Raw genomic sequence first — 17260 nt, 5'->3', positions numbered from 1 at the left:
TCACCGTGTTAGCCAAGAGAGTCTCCATCTCCTGACCTTGTGATCTGCTTGCCTTGGCCTCCCAAAGTGCTGGGATTACAGACGTGAGACACCGTGCCCTGCCTAGCCCCCTATTTTTACAAGGGGAGATTTTCCAGTAGTCTACCAATGTCAGGCCAGCTGTGGGGGAGATTTATAGACCCAAACCAGGGACAAATGGCATTCTTTCAGGATATAAGACTCTTTAAGGAGGAAGTGGAAAAAGTACAAGACTGACGGCCAAGACTATTAGGGCAGGGAGGAAAAATTGATTACTGTTCCATGAACAGATTGGACTTTTTGTCCAATGATCCTTGAGGACACTGAAGTGAAAACCTCCACTATCCCCTCTACATCCTAAACCCAGGTCTGTTCAGAGAGGACCAAACTACAGGGCCCCTTGAGATGAGTGGGGACACCTAAACAGCCAGGACTGGAATGATTAACTAGCAACTCGGTGAACTAACACTTCCCTTGTTCCCAGAACAAAAACAGCACGAAGAACACTTTCCTCCAGCTGTGTTCACTGAGTCACTAAAGGACTAAGGCAATTATCACAGGAAGTTTGGAAAGCCTCAATTCTATATAAAACAGATGTAGGTATCCAACACTTTTTCATTGAATGAAGTGTCACATTCATCCTGATTTGCTCTCTGGTGATACCATCACTCGTCATATCTCCCTTAACAGCCTCCTTGGAGGCAGCAACCATGTCTTAATCAACTTTTCATGCCCCTTAGTGCCTAACAGTGCGTGGCACATTGCTGGTCCTCAGTGGACATCTAAGAAATCTAGTTGAACACAAATGGGCAAGGGACTCAGCTTAATACCCCTTTCAACTAAGGAAATTGGGTCCTAGAGCATGAGAAGAAATGTTTTAAACCCATCTTCTCTTTTGGGTAGGACAGGGACCTAAACCTGTGGCCACTGCCTCCAGTCCTGGCTTCCTGGGCCTTACCCAAGCTGCTTGGGAGGGTGCACCTACCAAGGGCAGTCAGTCTGGTGCCCTTCCACCCTTCAACCAGCCTGATACTGGACCCTCCCTCTCTCCAACCCAATACTGAGATGTGCACACCTGAAAAGATAGTACTTGAAAAATTTTTCTATTATCAGAGCAAACTGATGAAGCTTCTGAGGTATTAAGCAATCCATTATAACATTTGTGACCGGTTAACTTTAATTTTCAAAATAAATCTGCAGTATTTTGCATGTTAGTAATACAGTGCTGGTATTGACAGGTAAAATCATCATCTGCTTACATAGAAACCTTCATTTAGGAGCACACCGTAGGAGGGGAATGGATACACAATAAAAAGCAAATGCAGGCCAAGCAGCGAACCCTAGAGCATAACAGGCTGGATGTCAGATTTAAGGATTATCTAATACAACTGTTTAGCTGCCAATCTGATAAAGGGGAAGCTCTTAACCAGGTTACAACCAGAAGGGAAAAACATACTCTCCCTTTTCGTAGAGCAGTGGCCGTCGTGCCTTCAACACCTGGTTGAATCAGTTCATCAACATTGAAACTCAATTCCAGTTCCAAGACACAGGAGAATTTCACCACACAACCTATTCGGTCCCCCTTTTCAGTGGCCCACCCACAACCCCCTCCTGCCATCGACTCTCTCCCTCCCAAAAGAAGACATGACGTGGCTTTGTTATTGCAGACAAGCTTCTTAAGTGAATAAAGAATGCATACAAAATAGCATTTTAACTGAAGTCATACAATGAAGTCTCACTCCTGTTTATTATACAATGAATTGATAAAACAATTATTTCTAGTATATATCTTTTTTTTTTTTAGAACTAATACTTTCAGGGTTCTGACAACCACATTCTAGCTTAGGGGTAGGGCCCACACCTGTCCCCACTGAGGACTGCTCCTTGGACCACTGTGGAGGAAGCCTGGGCTGTCTGAATTGTGGATTATGATTGCCAGCCCATCAGAGATAACAGATCCCAGCAGGCAGAGCCAGAACCGAATTTTGGGTCTGCATGCCAGGAAATGTGGACTTCCTCCAAATGTAGTCACTGTGCCTCCCAATTCAGGCCTCAGCAGGGTCATTCTTGGGCTTTCCCTACACGAGTCCTTCCAGTAGTCCACACATAATGCTCTACATATTAAAAACAAACCATTTTTGTACTGTGGATAAGAACAGTTGTAACAAAGTCATAGCTACATATTTTTCTCTACATTTTGTTTATTGAGACAAACTAATTAAAAGGCACAAACATAGGGCATGTTTACATGGACATTATAACAAACATATACATTAAAAGTGTAGGAATGTGTTGCCTTCCTGCTAAACAGAAAGTTCCTAAGCTTTTATATATACAAAAGTTGTACAATTTAATGTCCTAAAGTACAAAAGATCATTTATAAAATTATTTTACACTAAGTACTATTTATTTTTTTTACTATGTAGTTCAACCCCCTAGAACTGTTTTGTATAATGACACACAGATACCTGTCCCTGATGTAGGAAGTCTGCCTCAGATGCAAGGTATTTTGATGCTTGAACTGACACAGTAGGGTATAAACGGAAATCATCCAGTTTGATAGTCAGTCCTGCAAACATTCTGCAAGATTAACACAACTAATTTCCATTTCTCTTAACTGCAATGATTTAAAAAATGAAAAAAACCAAAAACATATTGCAACTTAAAAAAAAAATCACAGCGTCTTGGTTTAACTTTTTTTTTTAACACAATGCTTCAAAAACAATGTGTGGCATGATGGTGTAAAGCGTATCTGTTTCCCTAGCTTTTGGTTTCTACTTTATGTACAGAGATAAAATATCCTGCTAAGAAATAAAAAGCACATGTCTCAACATGCACAATCATTGAATCATTGCTGGGTTTCTACAGGGAGTGCAGACAGCTGTCTCCCTGAAAACACCACAAAGCTGATACAAGTGTTTTCTCAAAGAAAAAAAAAAAGTGATCTCCATATTTACAAAGTTGAACAAATCTGAGCAATACTTAAGAAACGGAAGGAGAAATTTAAAAAAAGATACACTCTGCATGTTCTGAAGGGGCATATACTACCTAGTTAGTGGTTAGAATAAAAACTGTATACAATTTAATATAAGACATAAACTCTAGTGAGCAACTAACACATCTGTCCCTGTTGTAACATCAACAGGCTCTGATTGGGAGAGAGAGGGGCGTATCACATCCCAGTGCCTCCAGCGTCTTCCAATTTAAAGCAATATATTTGAACTGTTCCAAAGTACTCCTTGGCTCCTAAACAGGAGTCCCATTGGCCTCTGTTTGTTAGGAGGCTGCCTGTCCACACACTTGACTTCTCCTCTGTCAGTTGAGGCTTTTCTTAGCAAAACACAATTTGTAGATTTTTTTAAATTTTTTTTTAAAAAGTCAACTACAATGCTATTTTCCATCGGGATTAATATGCTGAGCAATATTTACATCTCCAAATATCAGGTCACAATCCCTATTATATGTTGAAGTTAGAATGATAAATTATCATATGCTTTGCATATCAGAGCTGGTATCACCTTTCCCATAGGGAATGCTGCCTGAAATTAACATATTCCCAAAGGTAAAATGCATATTCTCTGAAATGCATTTTATTATGACAATGCATGTATTTACTCATAAAAACAATAAACACAGACAATTCTACACTAGCTCTCAAATCTGTGGATTTAGAATTTCAGGTTAAAATCAGCCATCCACCTTGTACAGGGAGAAGAGTTCTGCTAGTGTTTACAATAAAGTGATTCCTTGGGATTAGAAATAGTAATGCTGTTTTTTTTTTATTTTGAAGTGGGTTCTACTTATTTATGATTGGTTTTAATTCTGGCATTTCATCTTGCCAACTACTATCCTGTTTAAGCAATGTTGTCAGCTAAAAGTAATTTCTGATTAAACTAAAGTGGTCCAGCGATAAGTTACATACACACCCTACTTTGAATAATCCCAGCCAAATTGGAGAAAAATGCTACCACACTCTTATTAACTAATAAAATCTCCCAATTTCATGGTTTACTTTTTGCTTTAATCAACTAAAAGTTAAGTTGCTGGTAAATATTTACTTTAACCCATATTTTGATTTTATAATACTGTTTACCAAGGCGGTGATGTAGGCAAAGCTTGGGGCAAGAAAGGCATGCTCTCTACAGGTCTCATTGCTATATTGAGAGGGGCAGCTAATGTCATAGGCGTGGGCAGATTCATTGGAGATGTGATGGTGACAGGGTGTGCTATATTCACTGGGGCAGTGACGGGGGTGGGGAGGTTGACTGGGGTAGTGAGTGTTAAAGGAGAGGTCATGGATAATGGACTGGTTATAGTTACAGGATGCCCTATGTTCATTGGGCTGGTTATGTTAACTGCACTTGAAACATTTACTGGACTTCTCATGCTCATTGCAGCTGCCACTGTGACTGGGTTTGACATAGTTCCAGACGACACAGAGGATGTTATATTGAACGGAGTAGTGAGAGTCACAGGTGTCGTAGCAGCCGTGGAGGTTTGGCACAGGTTAGCAGCTTCTAAAATAAGAAGACAAAAGGGTCTTTAGATTCTCAAAACAGTGAGCAAAATTCACAGTTTCTGAATCAATTTCTTTTCATTAAAAATGTCAAACATGTAATCAAATTCCAGTTTTCTATCAAGTGGTCAACAGAACAGAGGGTCTTTCTGAGCGCAAGCCTGGGGGCCAGGGATCCCAGTGTATGAATCACCTTCTGATGCTATACCTCCTGTAAGGACTTAAGCAACTTGTTTAGCCTTGCACTTTAGGTTTCAAGTTCAGATTTACTTACCTACCTCACAATGATGCTGAGAGGATCAGTTAACTTCTGCAGTGCAGGGCTAAGTGTTCTCACTACTACTTCATGCAGTTCCTCTGAGTTCTAAAAACTTTCCTGGGAAGAGCCAACCTCCAGCAGGCCAGGCTAAAGAGCTTGTTTACACAGAGCTGGGCCAATGGTTACACAATAACAGATAATCAGAAAAATCTTCTCATAAGGCACACTGTAACTAGCAGAGAGAGGTGTGCATACTCAATAAGTATGTTAAAGCCTGAGACATGAAGTCACATTCTGTTAAGGTTTTAAAAATGCATAACTGGGGAATGATAAACAAGCTATTTTAGTATCATCTGTTTGTTTCAGTTTTAGAAATATGTTTCAGTTAAATAATCTTATTCTTTTTGGTTATGTCTCTTAACTACATTAGGAAAGAAAAAAAAACTCCTCAATAAGTTCATGTTCTCCTCACTCCTATTTCTTCTTCTGTTTCTGATGTTGACACAATCATCTATTTTATGCCTAGTATCTTTAACTCTACATATTACACATACCACCAAACATACCAAAGAGAACTAGCTAGGCAAGGAGACCCTGCAGTGAGTTAGGGGACCCTGGTCCTTCTGACCCAACAAAACCTGAACACTTTTTTTTCTGAGACAGGGTCTCCTTCTGTTGCTCAGGCTGGAGTGCAGTAGCATGATCATGGCTTACTGCAGTCACAAACCTTCAAGGCTCAAGCAATCCTCCCACTTTAGTCTACCAAGTAGCTGAGACTACAGGTGCGTGCCACCATGCCCAGCTAATTTTTGTGTTTTTTGTAGAGATCAGGTTTCACCATGTTGCCTAGGCTGGTCTCCTCCTAGGCTCAAGCGATTTGTGCACCTCAGCCTCCTGAAGTGCTGGGATTAAGGTGTGAGCCAGGTCTACACACTTCTTAAAAAACACTTCCCTTCAAGGTAACACCCCCAACCCACCCCTCAACAAAATTCAGCACCAGAAAACAGCAGTAAAATGATGGGTAGGCTAGCTGTGACTTGGCTGTCAAAATGGAGAAACATACTTGAACTAACGATAGAGATCTGTATATGATCCACGAAGGTCTTATCACCACAGGGGGACCCTTGAGTCAAGCAGCCCTTACTTGAGCAACACAATGTAACTTTGGCATACACCATTCTCCCTATCAGGGATTCCCAAACCTAGGTGATTATTAAAATCAACTATCTAGAGGACTTCAAAAAAAAAAAAAAAAAAAAAAAAAGGACTCCAGGAGAATCAATAGTGAAATTTAGATAATTTAGATGGAACTTGGGAAATGTGTATTTTTAAAAAGCTTCCCAGATGATATGATTGTCAGTCAGGTTTGAAAACTTATGTTACCTTATTTAGGCCTAATATTTAAAGGGATGCTGTAAATTCAAGTTTAGGTTTTCAGGTCAGGAGTCCCCTCTCCCCTAAAATGTGACATTTACTAATATGAATACAGAGGTTTCTAACATCAGTGGTCTTTTCCAGAGAGATTCACGCTATGAATGGGAATACAATAACATTTTGTTTCATGGAAGTCAGAAGATGAGCTAAACAATCAAGTCTTATTGTGCAAGCAAACTGAAATACAATACCAAATAGAGGAGTACACCAAGAGAGAGAATGAGAGAAAACCAATTCACTTTAAGGTGCTGGGAGTATTGCTGAGGATATTCTCCGCCTGCTTTCACCAAAGAATTTTTACTCTCTTATTTGCTGACCCCCTTACCTCCTCCTCCGTGTTTTCTTTTTAATCTAAGTGTCCTTTTACTATGACTTAAACATTTTTACTCCTTATCTAAGTAAAATACCCTTCATAATATACTTTCAACCCACTATACAATTACCATAGCACTACACTTTTTCCTCCCCATTGCCAGTCCCCTCTCCCCATTCTAACACAAAAGTTTTTTTTTTTTTTTTGAGATGGGGGTCTCAATCTGTTGTCCAGGTTGGAGTGCAGTGATGCAATTGTAGCTCACTGCAGCCTCAAACTCCTGGGTTCAAGCGACCTTCCCATCTTAGCTTCCTGAGTAGTGGGGACTACAGATACACACTGTCACATCTGGCTAAATTTTTTTTTTTTTTTTTGAGTTTTTGTAGAGACGGGGTCTTGCCATATTGTCCAGGCTGGTCTCAAACTCCTGGCCTCAAGTGATCCTCCAACCTTGGCCTCCTGAAGTGCTGGAATTATAGGTGTGAGCCATCACACCTGGCCAAAACATTTTACTAAAATAATGACAAATCTTCAAATGGAAGCTAGGAACAAGCAGCACCTGAGGAATGGTGCAAAGCCTATATGGACTGCTGTACTCTTTTCTTCCAATGCCAGTAAATGTATGAAAAAGGTGGCTCATGCCTGTAATCCCAGCACTTCGGGAGGGCGAGGCAGGCGGATCACCTGTGGCCGGGAATTTGAGACCAGACTGACCAACATGGAGAAACCCTGTCTCTACTAAAAATACAAAATTAGCCAGGCATGGTGGCACATGCCTGTAATCCCAGCTACTCGGGAGGCTGAGGCAGGAGAATCGCTTGAACCCAGGAGGTACAGGTTGCGGTGAGCCGAGGTCACACCATTGCACTCCAGCCTGGGCAACAAGAGCGAAACTCCATCTCAAAAAAAAAAAAAAAAAAAAAAGAAGAAGAAGAATGCTATTCCTTTTATTTTTATCCAGGTATAGGAGGTTTAGAGATCACTTTGGCCAGGTGTGGTGGCTCATGCCTGTAATCCCAGAACTTTGGGAGTCTGAGGTGGGTGGATCACTTGAGATCAGGAGTTCAAGAGCAGCCTGGCCAACATGGTAAAACCCTGTCTCTAGTGAAAATACAAAAATTAGCCAGGTGCGGTAGCACACACCTGTCGTCCTGGCTACTCGGGAGGCTGAGGCACAAAGGAGGCGGAGGCTGCAGTGAGCCGAGATCACACCACTGCACTCAAGCCTGGGCAACACAGTGAGAGACTGTCTAAAAAAAAAAAAAAGAAGGGATCACTCTGAGGGCCACGCTACACGAAGCAAAGAAGCAAAAGATGGAAGAAACTACACAGAAAAGGAATTACATACAGAGGAGCCCACAGATAGAGGATTCCTTAACATAGTAAGACACTGCAGAGGTGGAGGAGGAAGAAGGAATTTACAAATCTGCCCTTTGGCTCATGGTACATTGACAAAATGATTCATTTGAAATGGCTGCACACTAGTCCAGAAGCCAAAGCTGTACTAGTAAGTTGAAAAGTACATTGAAAACTGATACTCCAACTGATTTGTTAGAAGATATACACATGAGAGAAAAGCAAATCATTTAAAATTTTTTAAGCAATTACAGTAAAATCCTCAGCAGCAGAAGACTAGATATGTTAAGGCCAGCCATAGTGATGGACTGAAGGAGATTTAAGAGTGTGACCAAGAGAAAAGACATCAACACTATAGAATCCGAAACATGTAATAAATAATACAATGAAAAAGAACACTAAAGAGCAAAAATAGCACAGTTGTAAGAAAATGAACTTATGTAGACACAAGGATATCCACCTCTAAAAGTGGGAATATTTTAGAAAGGTAAAAAAAAAGCCCACAATGCATGGAGATTGACATCAAATTGAAAATAAAAATGCAACTCTGGGCATAGCAAAGGACCAATTTTGGCTCCAAGTTTGTAACAAAAAGTAAATCAAAAGAAAGAACATGATAGAAGTACTGAGAACTTTTAATTCCTAGTAATAACTTATCTGGACACTTTATTGCCAATAACTATACTTTACCAGATATTTCCCAGCATGCACTATTTCCATGTTTCCATTAAGCTAGATTTCCTAAAACTGTGGCTTCTCTACTTTGATCACTTGGCATACTAAATGAAAACACTTCTCTAGCCATATTTTCAACACTGGAAGCTGTGCCTTACCTTTCTTCCTTGCTTTAACAGCTTCTTCCCACAGTCTCAGTGTTTCTACCTGCTTTCCTGGCCAGCTTGTCACATGTTGTTGTTGTTGTTGTTGTTGTTGTTGCTGCTGCTGCTGCTGCTGCTGCTGCTTTTGGTTACTGGTCTCTTCACTCATGCATGCTATTACAAAGACAAACCAAAAACACTGTATTTACCTGTAAAACTGTTGCCGTTTTTTTTTCAAAATTGACTTCTCATGCTTCTGTGATCTTAACCATTTAACCTGATAGCTCTTAGTAAGTGCATCTTTTCTGTTGCTGTGTCTACATTGGTCAAAATAAACAAGCACTAAAAAGTCTAGAGAATTAGCGAAAAACAATATAAAAGAGAAAAGGAATCTTTGCTATAAAAAAAACCAAGTGTCACAAAAAAAACCCAAATGTCTTTAAAAATGGAAGTTTGATAATATTAATATAGGACTAATCAACATTCAACAAAATATTTTTTACTTGACCACAACAATGTACACTAAAAGTGCATGTTTATAGGTCGGGTGCGGTGGCTCACGTCTGTAATCCTAGCACTTTGGGAGGCCAAGGCAGATGGATTGTCTGAGCTCAGGAGTTCGAGACTAGCCTGAGCAACACGGTGAAATGACGTCTCTATGAAAATACAAAAAAGGTAGCTGGGCATGGCGGTGTGTGCCTGTAATCCCAGTTATTTGGGAGGCTAAGGCAGGAGACTCGCTTGAACCTGGCAGGCAGAGGTTGCAGTGAGTCGGGATCATGCCATTGCACTCCAGCCTGGGCAACAGTGCGAAGATTCCGTCTCAAAAAAAAAAAAAAAAAGAAGTGAATGCTTATAAAGTACAACACACTAGATAACAAACCCAATATACTTACAAAGAAGCAAAAATGGATAGATTAATACACATTAAGTTTTCTTCCCCATTCTCCTGTGACCACCTATTTTTTTGAGAATTTGATGTTTCTACTGCATAAAATACATATATAATAGAATAAAGGATTAGGAAATAAAATACATATATAATAGAATAAAGGATTAGGAAAATGCCTTCTTCTAGTGGTTAGGGCAATCTTAAAAGAAAAATCCTGGGTAAATGCAAGTATTCTATCTTCAGCTCTGAATTTAAGGCAAGCAAAACATTTAAACCTGCAAGTGGATATGGTATCTCATTTCTCTACAGATTTGGGTTTGAAAAGCACGCTTATTAACACTGCTTTCACCTTAAAGGTTATTAGCAGCTTATCAATGCTGTTTGCATACACGAAAGTAAAGCATAGTTCTGACACAAATATATTCTGTCCATTGTTGCCTGTTTGCACATGTTGGCAATAGGAGGAAACATATAAACATATTAATACCTTTGATACATTATGAAAACATGCATATTTCACCAATCTGAAATATAAAAGAAATAAAACCTGAAGCACCACCTACTTTTACTGATGCCTTGTTTACATGTATTACAGTTGATACTTTGGCTCTGCCCATGAGTCTTTAAGTGGCTGGTGATGTATGCTGCACTCAGGAGCTTCCCACAGATGTTACATGATACCTTGCCTTCGTGGCGCACCATGTGTGTCCGCAGTCTGTCTTTGGTGGCAAAGGCAGCAGTGCATGTCTGCATGAGGGAGGAAAACTTTTTTTAAATATAGCCTATCCTGTTCTACTCATTTTAAAGTACGTTATATTCTATGCATTACCCTATCCACATGTGCAAGCTGACAACTAGTTTAATTTTAATTGCATATGTTACCTAGAATCATAATCATAATAAAACACTTGATAAATTTTAGACTCTTCCATTTTGAAGGAAGAAAAATGTAAGCTTTAGGGTAAGTTAAACCTGGGTTTAAGTTGAGCTCCACAATTTACTAAACAGCATAATGTTGAACAAGTTGGTTAACCTATCTGAAGGTTTCTTCATCTGTAAAATGGGGATAATAACCTCTCTCACAAAATTACTGGTGGATTAAGAAGAGCCTCGTATACATAGCAGGCACTCACTCAATGACACTAGCTTCCTTCCTCCAATTAGATCTTTCTTAGAATTCAAATCATTTACTTAATAAAATCAGTCATTAACAAACGTAACTGAAAGGTGCACTAAAAGACTTCCAGCAACAAACTAGAATTACCAATGCCTAAAACAGTCATTTGATTTAGCAAAATTCTTAATCTTTTTGTTATTATAACTGATATCAAATAAAATCATTAACTGGAATGGATTTTTAAACAACTAGAAAGTGCTCCAATTTGGTAATAACAGACAAAAATCCGGTAAGTGATAACATTTGGGAGAAAAATTCATTATTTTCTCCTATTACAGTTAAAAAAAACTTCAATAATCAACCAGAAATTAAAGCCCTTTATTCCTTTATTCATTTCAAATACACAACCACCTTTGCAAGACTGTAACGTTTTTTTCCTAACAAAAAATACTATTGCCCAAAGAAAGGGAAATATAGCTTAACAAAAACAACACACTTAAATTTTTAAATGATCTTGCTTTACAGAAACTGAGGCTGTCAGTTATATTTTATAAAACTAGAAGTCAAATGGGCCACATTTACTCAGGTCAGTGATTTTAAGACTATTCAAGACTGGTGAGATTGAACTGGTTCAGACCTTCTAGAAAAGTGCTACACTAAGGGTAAGTCATTTTAACTCTTACTTGGCATTTGAAGGGTCTTTCTGTTGAATGGACATGTTTTACATGACAGCTTAAGTGGTCAGGCCTGTGAAAAAGAGAGTTTCAACAGAAGATATAATCGAACACACAGAGAAATGCTATTTATGTGATGCTTACATGCTTGGCAGATTGGGAGGGGGTGCATTTTACGGAAAGCTAGCAGAATTACCAACCTCCCTCCCCCAGTGCAAGTCTCCTTCCCTCTCTTACCATACACAAAGTCTTAGGCCTCTACTTGTTAATTTTCTCTCCTAGTCAACATCAGATCATATTGTCTTGATTCTTCACAATTACAAAATACCTGAAGTTTTACTCTTAACACCTGCCAGAAACAGCTACCACTATACTAACTCTAAAAGCTTTTAAAAATGAAAATTAGTGAAATGTTGGTGCTTTCAGAAAAATGAAAAAACAGTCTAAAAGTTTAATTAAGAGCATCCAAGGTCATAGCAACTTCCAAGAAATGTTACTTTAATTTGCACAGTGACCCTCATGTCTAGTGCCCCAACTGAACTGAAAACTGGTGGTTTTGCAGTGATAAGTATTCATGTTTCAAACGAAAGCCTGAGTCCACCGAGGCACTCGTTAAGTGAAAAAAACAGGTTAATCACTATGTCACCACTTGTCAATCACACCAAACTGGGGTCAGACCTGAAGGTGTTAATACTTCTTTATCTATCACCAATCTTCTCTAATAACACAGGTCTGTCCACATCTGTTCTCACATAAAAATTCTAGATCACATGGAGACAAAACTGAAGTACACTGATACCATAATGAAACAAAGCAAAGCAAAGCAAACTGCAGTACCTTGAGAAGCCTTTCCCACAAACACTGCAAGTATAGGGTTTGGTGATGCCTCCTTCATGAGACCTCACATGGTAAGTCATCCGGTCCTTCCTCTTGAAGCGCTGATTACAAATAGGACACTCGAAGGGCTTCTCATCTGAATGGGAGAGCTTGTGCCGATTGAGATGGTACACATCTCGGAAGGCCTTCCCACACATCTCACAAGCATGGTTCTTCTTGACAGGCTTACTGGGTTTCTTGACAGATTGGGTCACTGGCATAGCTGTGGTGCTGGCACTGCTACTGGGGTTGGTGCCCGAGGAAGATGTAGTGACTGTTGACAAGATGCCTGCAATGGTCGAGACCAACGAAGTTCGGCTGCTGTCCCCAGCGATGGTAGAAATAAGGGGAACCACCGTGGTGGGGGTTTTCTTTGGCCGGGACACCAACTTGATCCCTGTGTGACAGGATTCGTGGCGCCTCAGGTGATAGCTGTCCCTGAAAGCTTTACTGCAGTAAGTGCACACAAATGAAGTTTTGGGTTTTTCTTTTTTAATCCCAATGGCATCCTTTAATGTTTCTGGTGCACCCTGAGGTTTCTGAGTTATTGGTATTGGAAGCAAGGGTTTCTGATCAGGGGGCTCCACGGCAGAGCTCAGGAGGGGCAGCAAACTGTTCTGTGCTGCCTGCTGTTGGTGATGGGAAGCTTCATGGGCCTAAAACCAAACATTTACACTTCAGAAACTCAGCCTCTCACAATAGCCTTCGAAATTCAACATGCTCCAGACAATAGAGACTAGAAGAAACAGTCGAAGAACCTATCAGCTACTCTGCAGTGGTAATCCAGCAACCACCTAGTTACTCTAAGAGCTGACAATACAAAGCATTGAAAAATCACTGTGCAGACACAAAACTTTTGCAACTAAGTTGCTGACAGTGATCTTGCTTTTAAACAGCTGACTAAACTACACACTATCCTGGTTCATAAGGGACAGACCAGCTGATGAAATCAGTTTGCATTAGTCTGTCAGTGCTGAAACCAAGTTTAAATAACATATTAAAAAAAAAAAACAAAAAAAACTCCATATTTAAGTATTTAATAGTACCTTACTGCAGCAACACACACATACACACTCACGTACACACAATAACATAATCATCTATTTGTCTATTACCCAGAAGAAAAGCATCATGTCTTCCTATCAGAAAACTCAGATTGAGGAAGGGGCTGTTGCTAAGTGATGAAATAAATCTAGTTCTCTAAACACATTTGCTAGTTGTTAACTTTAAGTTTTCACTTGACTACTAAAAGGTTTGGTTGAAACAAAATCTGCTATTAAGCAACCTGGAAGGCATCTGTGAAGGTAGCCCATAGCAAAACACCTGTCAGTTGTTTCTCAGGTTATCTAATTGTATACTGAAGTCTGCATCTTTCAGCAACACTAGCTGTTCAAATCCCAAACTCTCAAAGACAGACTAATGAGAAAAACAAACTATAAACACTTATATTCCTTTCATATTTATCTTCTTCCAGCAGTTGTAGGTTTCAATAAAGTATTAGACATCTGCTGTTACGATGTGCTTCTCCACTCCCAAAACTGGAGGCTGCACACTGTAAATTCTTTTGGCTGCACTGAAACCAAAATTTCACCATGGATCAGGTTCTTGGCATTTATGAGTAGTTCCTCTCTTGGTTCTGATACTTTCAAAATTCTCCATACTGATAAACATTTAGGAAATGATGGAAAAAATTCCTGAAATAGTTCTTCCTAATATGTTGTTCTTTACCAACATTATTTTTGAAACTCTTGACAGTGAGCCCAAGCCCCTATGCTTTGAGTTTTGTAATCCTAATAGGATGCATGCACTCAAGAGGAGTTTCAAATATTTTAAGCATACAATGTCCTACTAGGGGCCCATCCCATCATCTTAGACACTTTAGACGGCTATTTACCCTTCTTACTCTATAACCACAAGTCCCACAGCTAACTTGATTAAGGACGAAAAAACAAGGAGAAACACACACACTCACTCACAGCTCCTCCTCTGATGGGTAAGAACATCTACTACACATTGTTCTATGTTTACTTGGTGGCAGCATAACAGTTAAGCCTGGAACTAGTCTCCCCCAAATGATTAGGAGGTGTGGTATCCAGAGTTCTCAGTTTAATAATTTTGATGTAATCACCCTTTGAGTCCTGGAAGCATTCTCAGAAATTATGTGGTTATTTATAATTAATAATAAAGTCTCTTTCTGGACTTACTGCTCCTAGTAAATTACAGTCCGCTTTTAATCTAATTTATGAAGCTCCTGTAAATGCAAGGGTCTATCAACCCAGGTGACATCAGTAGGAACTTACAGAATTTGGACTCCAGTCATAATCCCTTTTCCAACTTGGCTGTAGGATACTCAAGTTTCCATACAGTATACAAATAGTTAATAGCTGAAGATATACAATTTCAAAGGCTAACAGATCAGATAATAGGGAATGCAGATCTTCTGGACAAAGTTCAGACTTATAGCATTTAGAGGCATTTTTCAACTCTAAACAACCATTAGTACGATGGAGTACTAAAAGCACTTACTGCCATTTTACCAATTCAGATGTCTGTGGCAACATAAAGTATTTTTACAGCATTGCTGAAGCTCACTCTCACACGAGGGTCACACCAGGTCCCTGCTTCTTGGGTGAAATGCTGTAGAACCACTACAGGAATCACTCTCTGAGGATTCCTAGGATCCCCACACTTCTACATGAAGCCTTCTAAGGGGGAACTGGGTTTTCCCAACTTGTTCTCTGGGGGAGAGACAGAGTAAAATAACAACCACGGCCAGCCTTCAGTTAAGTGATTTATTTTAAAAATATAACTTTTGGGTAGGCTTTTATTTGTCTAGCATTATCAAACCAAAGTTTTAATTTTATATCCCATCTCTTTCAACTGCAAGGCTTTTTAACCCTGCCCAAGCTTTCCTTTTCCTGGGGCTGGCAAGAAACAAAACAGAAATGTTATTTCATCACCCAGGGTAGTAGGATATGGCACCATGAAATCTCCAGTGCCAGAGGGTAAAAGATTTTGTACTGAACAAATTAACATCGGTGAGTCATATCTTGAATGTCCTGTTAGAAGAATCATCCATCAAACATTTTAATAGCTATAGCTTTCACTTTCCACCAAGTTATCTGGAAAGCAAGCCGGTATTAAATTGTTTTAAAATATAAATTCAACAGGATGCTCCAGGAAACAAACAAGATAACTTAACTCCATATCCCCAGTGAAAATTACTTAAAACCAGAACTGATTAAGTCTATTCATACCTTTCCATAGAAAAGACTGAAATATTCTCTTTACCCATTCAACTGCTCTCGGCTCTAAATTTTAAGTTTTCCAACAAATTTCACTGCACACATTGCCAAGCCCAGGATCAAATATTTGTTTTCACACTTCTCCATCAGGTGGAAAAAAAGATTTTAATAGCTGAAAAAAATTAAATAATATAAAATCCAATTAAAAAGTTGATCAATAAACGCTTGGCATTTGTTTTATCCAGGGGAAAAAATAATTTTTTAAAAAGTATTTCAAAAGATTTTTCAACCAGCTTTCCAAAGATGTGTTATGGGTTTTTCCTTTACATGAAGCACTTTTTTTTTTTCCAATCTGTATAGATACCATGCTTAATATGGTTTTTAATCACATGAAAATCCCTTCAGTGGCCCATCAATCCCATATTTTAAAATGACCATTTGAGCTTTTTTCTGGGGAAAAATATTTGCCACCTTTACACCAACCTGGATGCATGCTAGTTATATATCATTTCTTTTCCAATGCATTTTCAAGTTGGTTTATCACATTATTAGCAAGCTCATCAAAGTACAATAAAACAACACTGGCCAGAATGAGAAAAGGGGGAAGTTCATGAATTCCATAATGTTGGGTATTTTCAATTTTAAGAAGCCCAAATATATTTCCATAACTACTTAAAGATCAAATTGCCCACATGTGAAAAAATACGTCTTAAAACAAAAGGCCAGTCTACACAATAGGTAATTTCTGAATTATCCAAATCCCTACATTAACTCCACTAGGATGAATCCAGTGGCTGGGAGAATAATTTTTTGAAAATTCTGCATCCGTTCCTGTTAGTTCCAAAAGGTATCAAGCGCCCCAGCTACGCGTTTGGGATTTCACCAAGTATTCAAAGGAAAATAACTCAGAGAGGCGGGAAGAACGCACTTAAAAGTGACGAGCTTCCTAACCTCCTCCAGTTCCGAAGTTTCCCCGTGAGCTCATCGCTACTGCCCACTAAATGCTTCGTTTGCAAATAGAAAGGAGTAGGAAAAAAATAAGTTCCAGCCTAGATCTGCCAAAGAGGGGTCCCCCATCTAAAGTGGGCGGGCAAGAGAATTGCCAAAACAGATCGGCTACAGTCACTTTCAAGTTTCTTGCAAAAAAGCGAAGACCAACATCCCAGAGAGTGACTCATCTGGGGGCTTTGTAAGCGGACTTTGTTTGTTCTCTCCACTTGGAGGAAACGTTCGAGGTGGGCCGAGAAAGAAAAGCGCTTCGGGAGAAGGTCGGGCCTCCAGGAGTCCCGGCCCCCACCGCTCCCCCCGCCCCAGGCCGGCCCGGCTGGGGGATTCCCCGGGCTCAATGGGACGGCGGGAGAGCTGGACAGAGAGAGAAGGTGTCAGCTGCCAAGGCTCGGCTGAGGCTTGGGAAAGAAAAAATGTAAATCCAGTGAAAAAGTTTGGGGAGGGGATACACACTCACAACATCCTCCCCCCCCAACTGGGTAAACACAAGAGGGGTGGTGGCGGTGAGGGGGAGTGGCGGGGAACATAGGGATACCCGCTATTCGCGGGGACACGGGAGGGGGTCAGAAAGTCAACACACGCACGCACACACACAAAAAGAAGAGGGAGGTGAAAAGAGAACAAGCGAAAGATGGATGAAGCGGCGGGAGGAGACTCAGAGCAGGACCTGGGGACCTCCTCACCCCACCGTGCCGGACCGGGCCGGCACGCAGTGGCCCAGCAGCCCGCGCTAT

The 17260-nt window shown here is 40.0% G+C and overlaps 1 protein-coding gene across 1 annotated transcript; it reads right to left on the bottom strand.

The window, feature by feature from the left end:
• Nucleotides 1-1172: 1172 nt before the first annotated feature.
• On the bottom strand, nt 1173-14805 carry VEZF1 (vascular endothelial zinc finger 1). Its single transcript, XM_011953780.1, has 6 exons — nt 14800-14805; nt 12235-12929; nt 11407-11470; nt 10170-10353; nt 8730-8888; nt 1173-4535 (listed from the first exon to the last, which is right to left on the bottom strand). Exons 1-6 carry the CDS (start codon nt 14803-14805, stop codon nt 4108-4110), a joined length of 1536 nt encoding a protein of 511 aa, XP_011809170.1. The 3' UTR covers nt 1173-4107.
• Nucleotides 14806-17260: the final 2455 nt, after the last annotated feature.

This window comes from Colobus angolensis, unplaced genomic scaffold, assembly GCF_000951035.1.
Source record: "Colobus angolensis palliatus isolate OR3802 unplaced genomic scaffold, Cang.pa_1.0 Scaffold37, whole genome shotgun sequence".
Taxonomy (NCBI): domain Eukaryota; kingdom Metazoa; phylum Chordata; class Mammalia; order Primates; family Cercopithecidae; genus Colobus; species Colobus angolensis.
This window is presented reverse-complemented; position numbering and strand designations above follow the sequence as displayed.

Excerpts from the sequence above, each read along its gene's own strand:
- VEZF1 (XM_011953780.1), bottom strand. Across the intron at positions 10,354-11,406 it reads AAAGACCCTTCAAATGCCAA|ACATGCACTGCTGCCTTTGC; the intron begins GTAAGAGTTAAA and ends TCCCTCATGCAG. Across the intron at positions 8,889-10,169 it reads TAAACAAGGCATCAGTAAAA|CATGCATGAGTGAAGAGACC; the intron begins GTAGGTGGTGCT and ends TCTTTGTAATAG.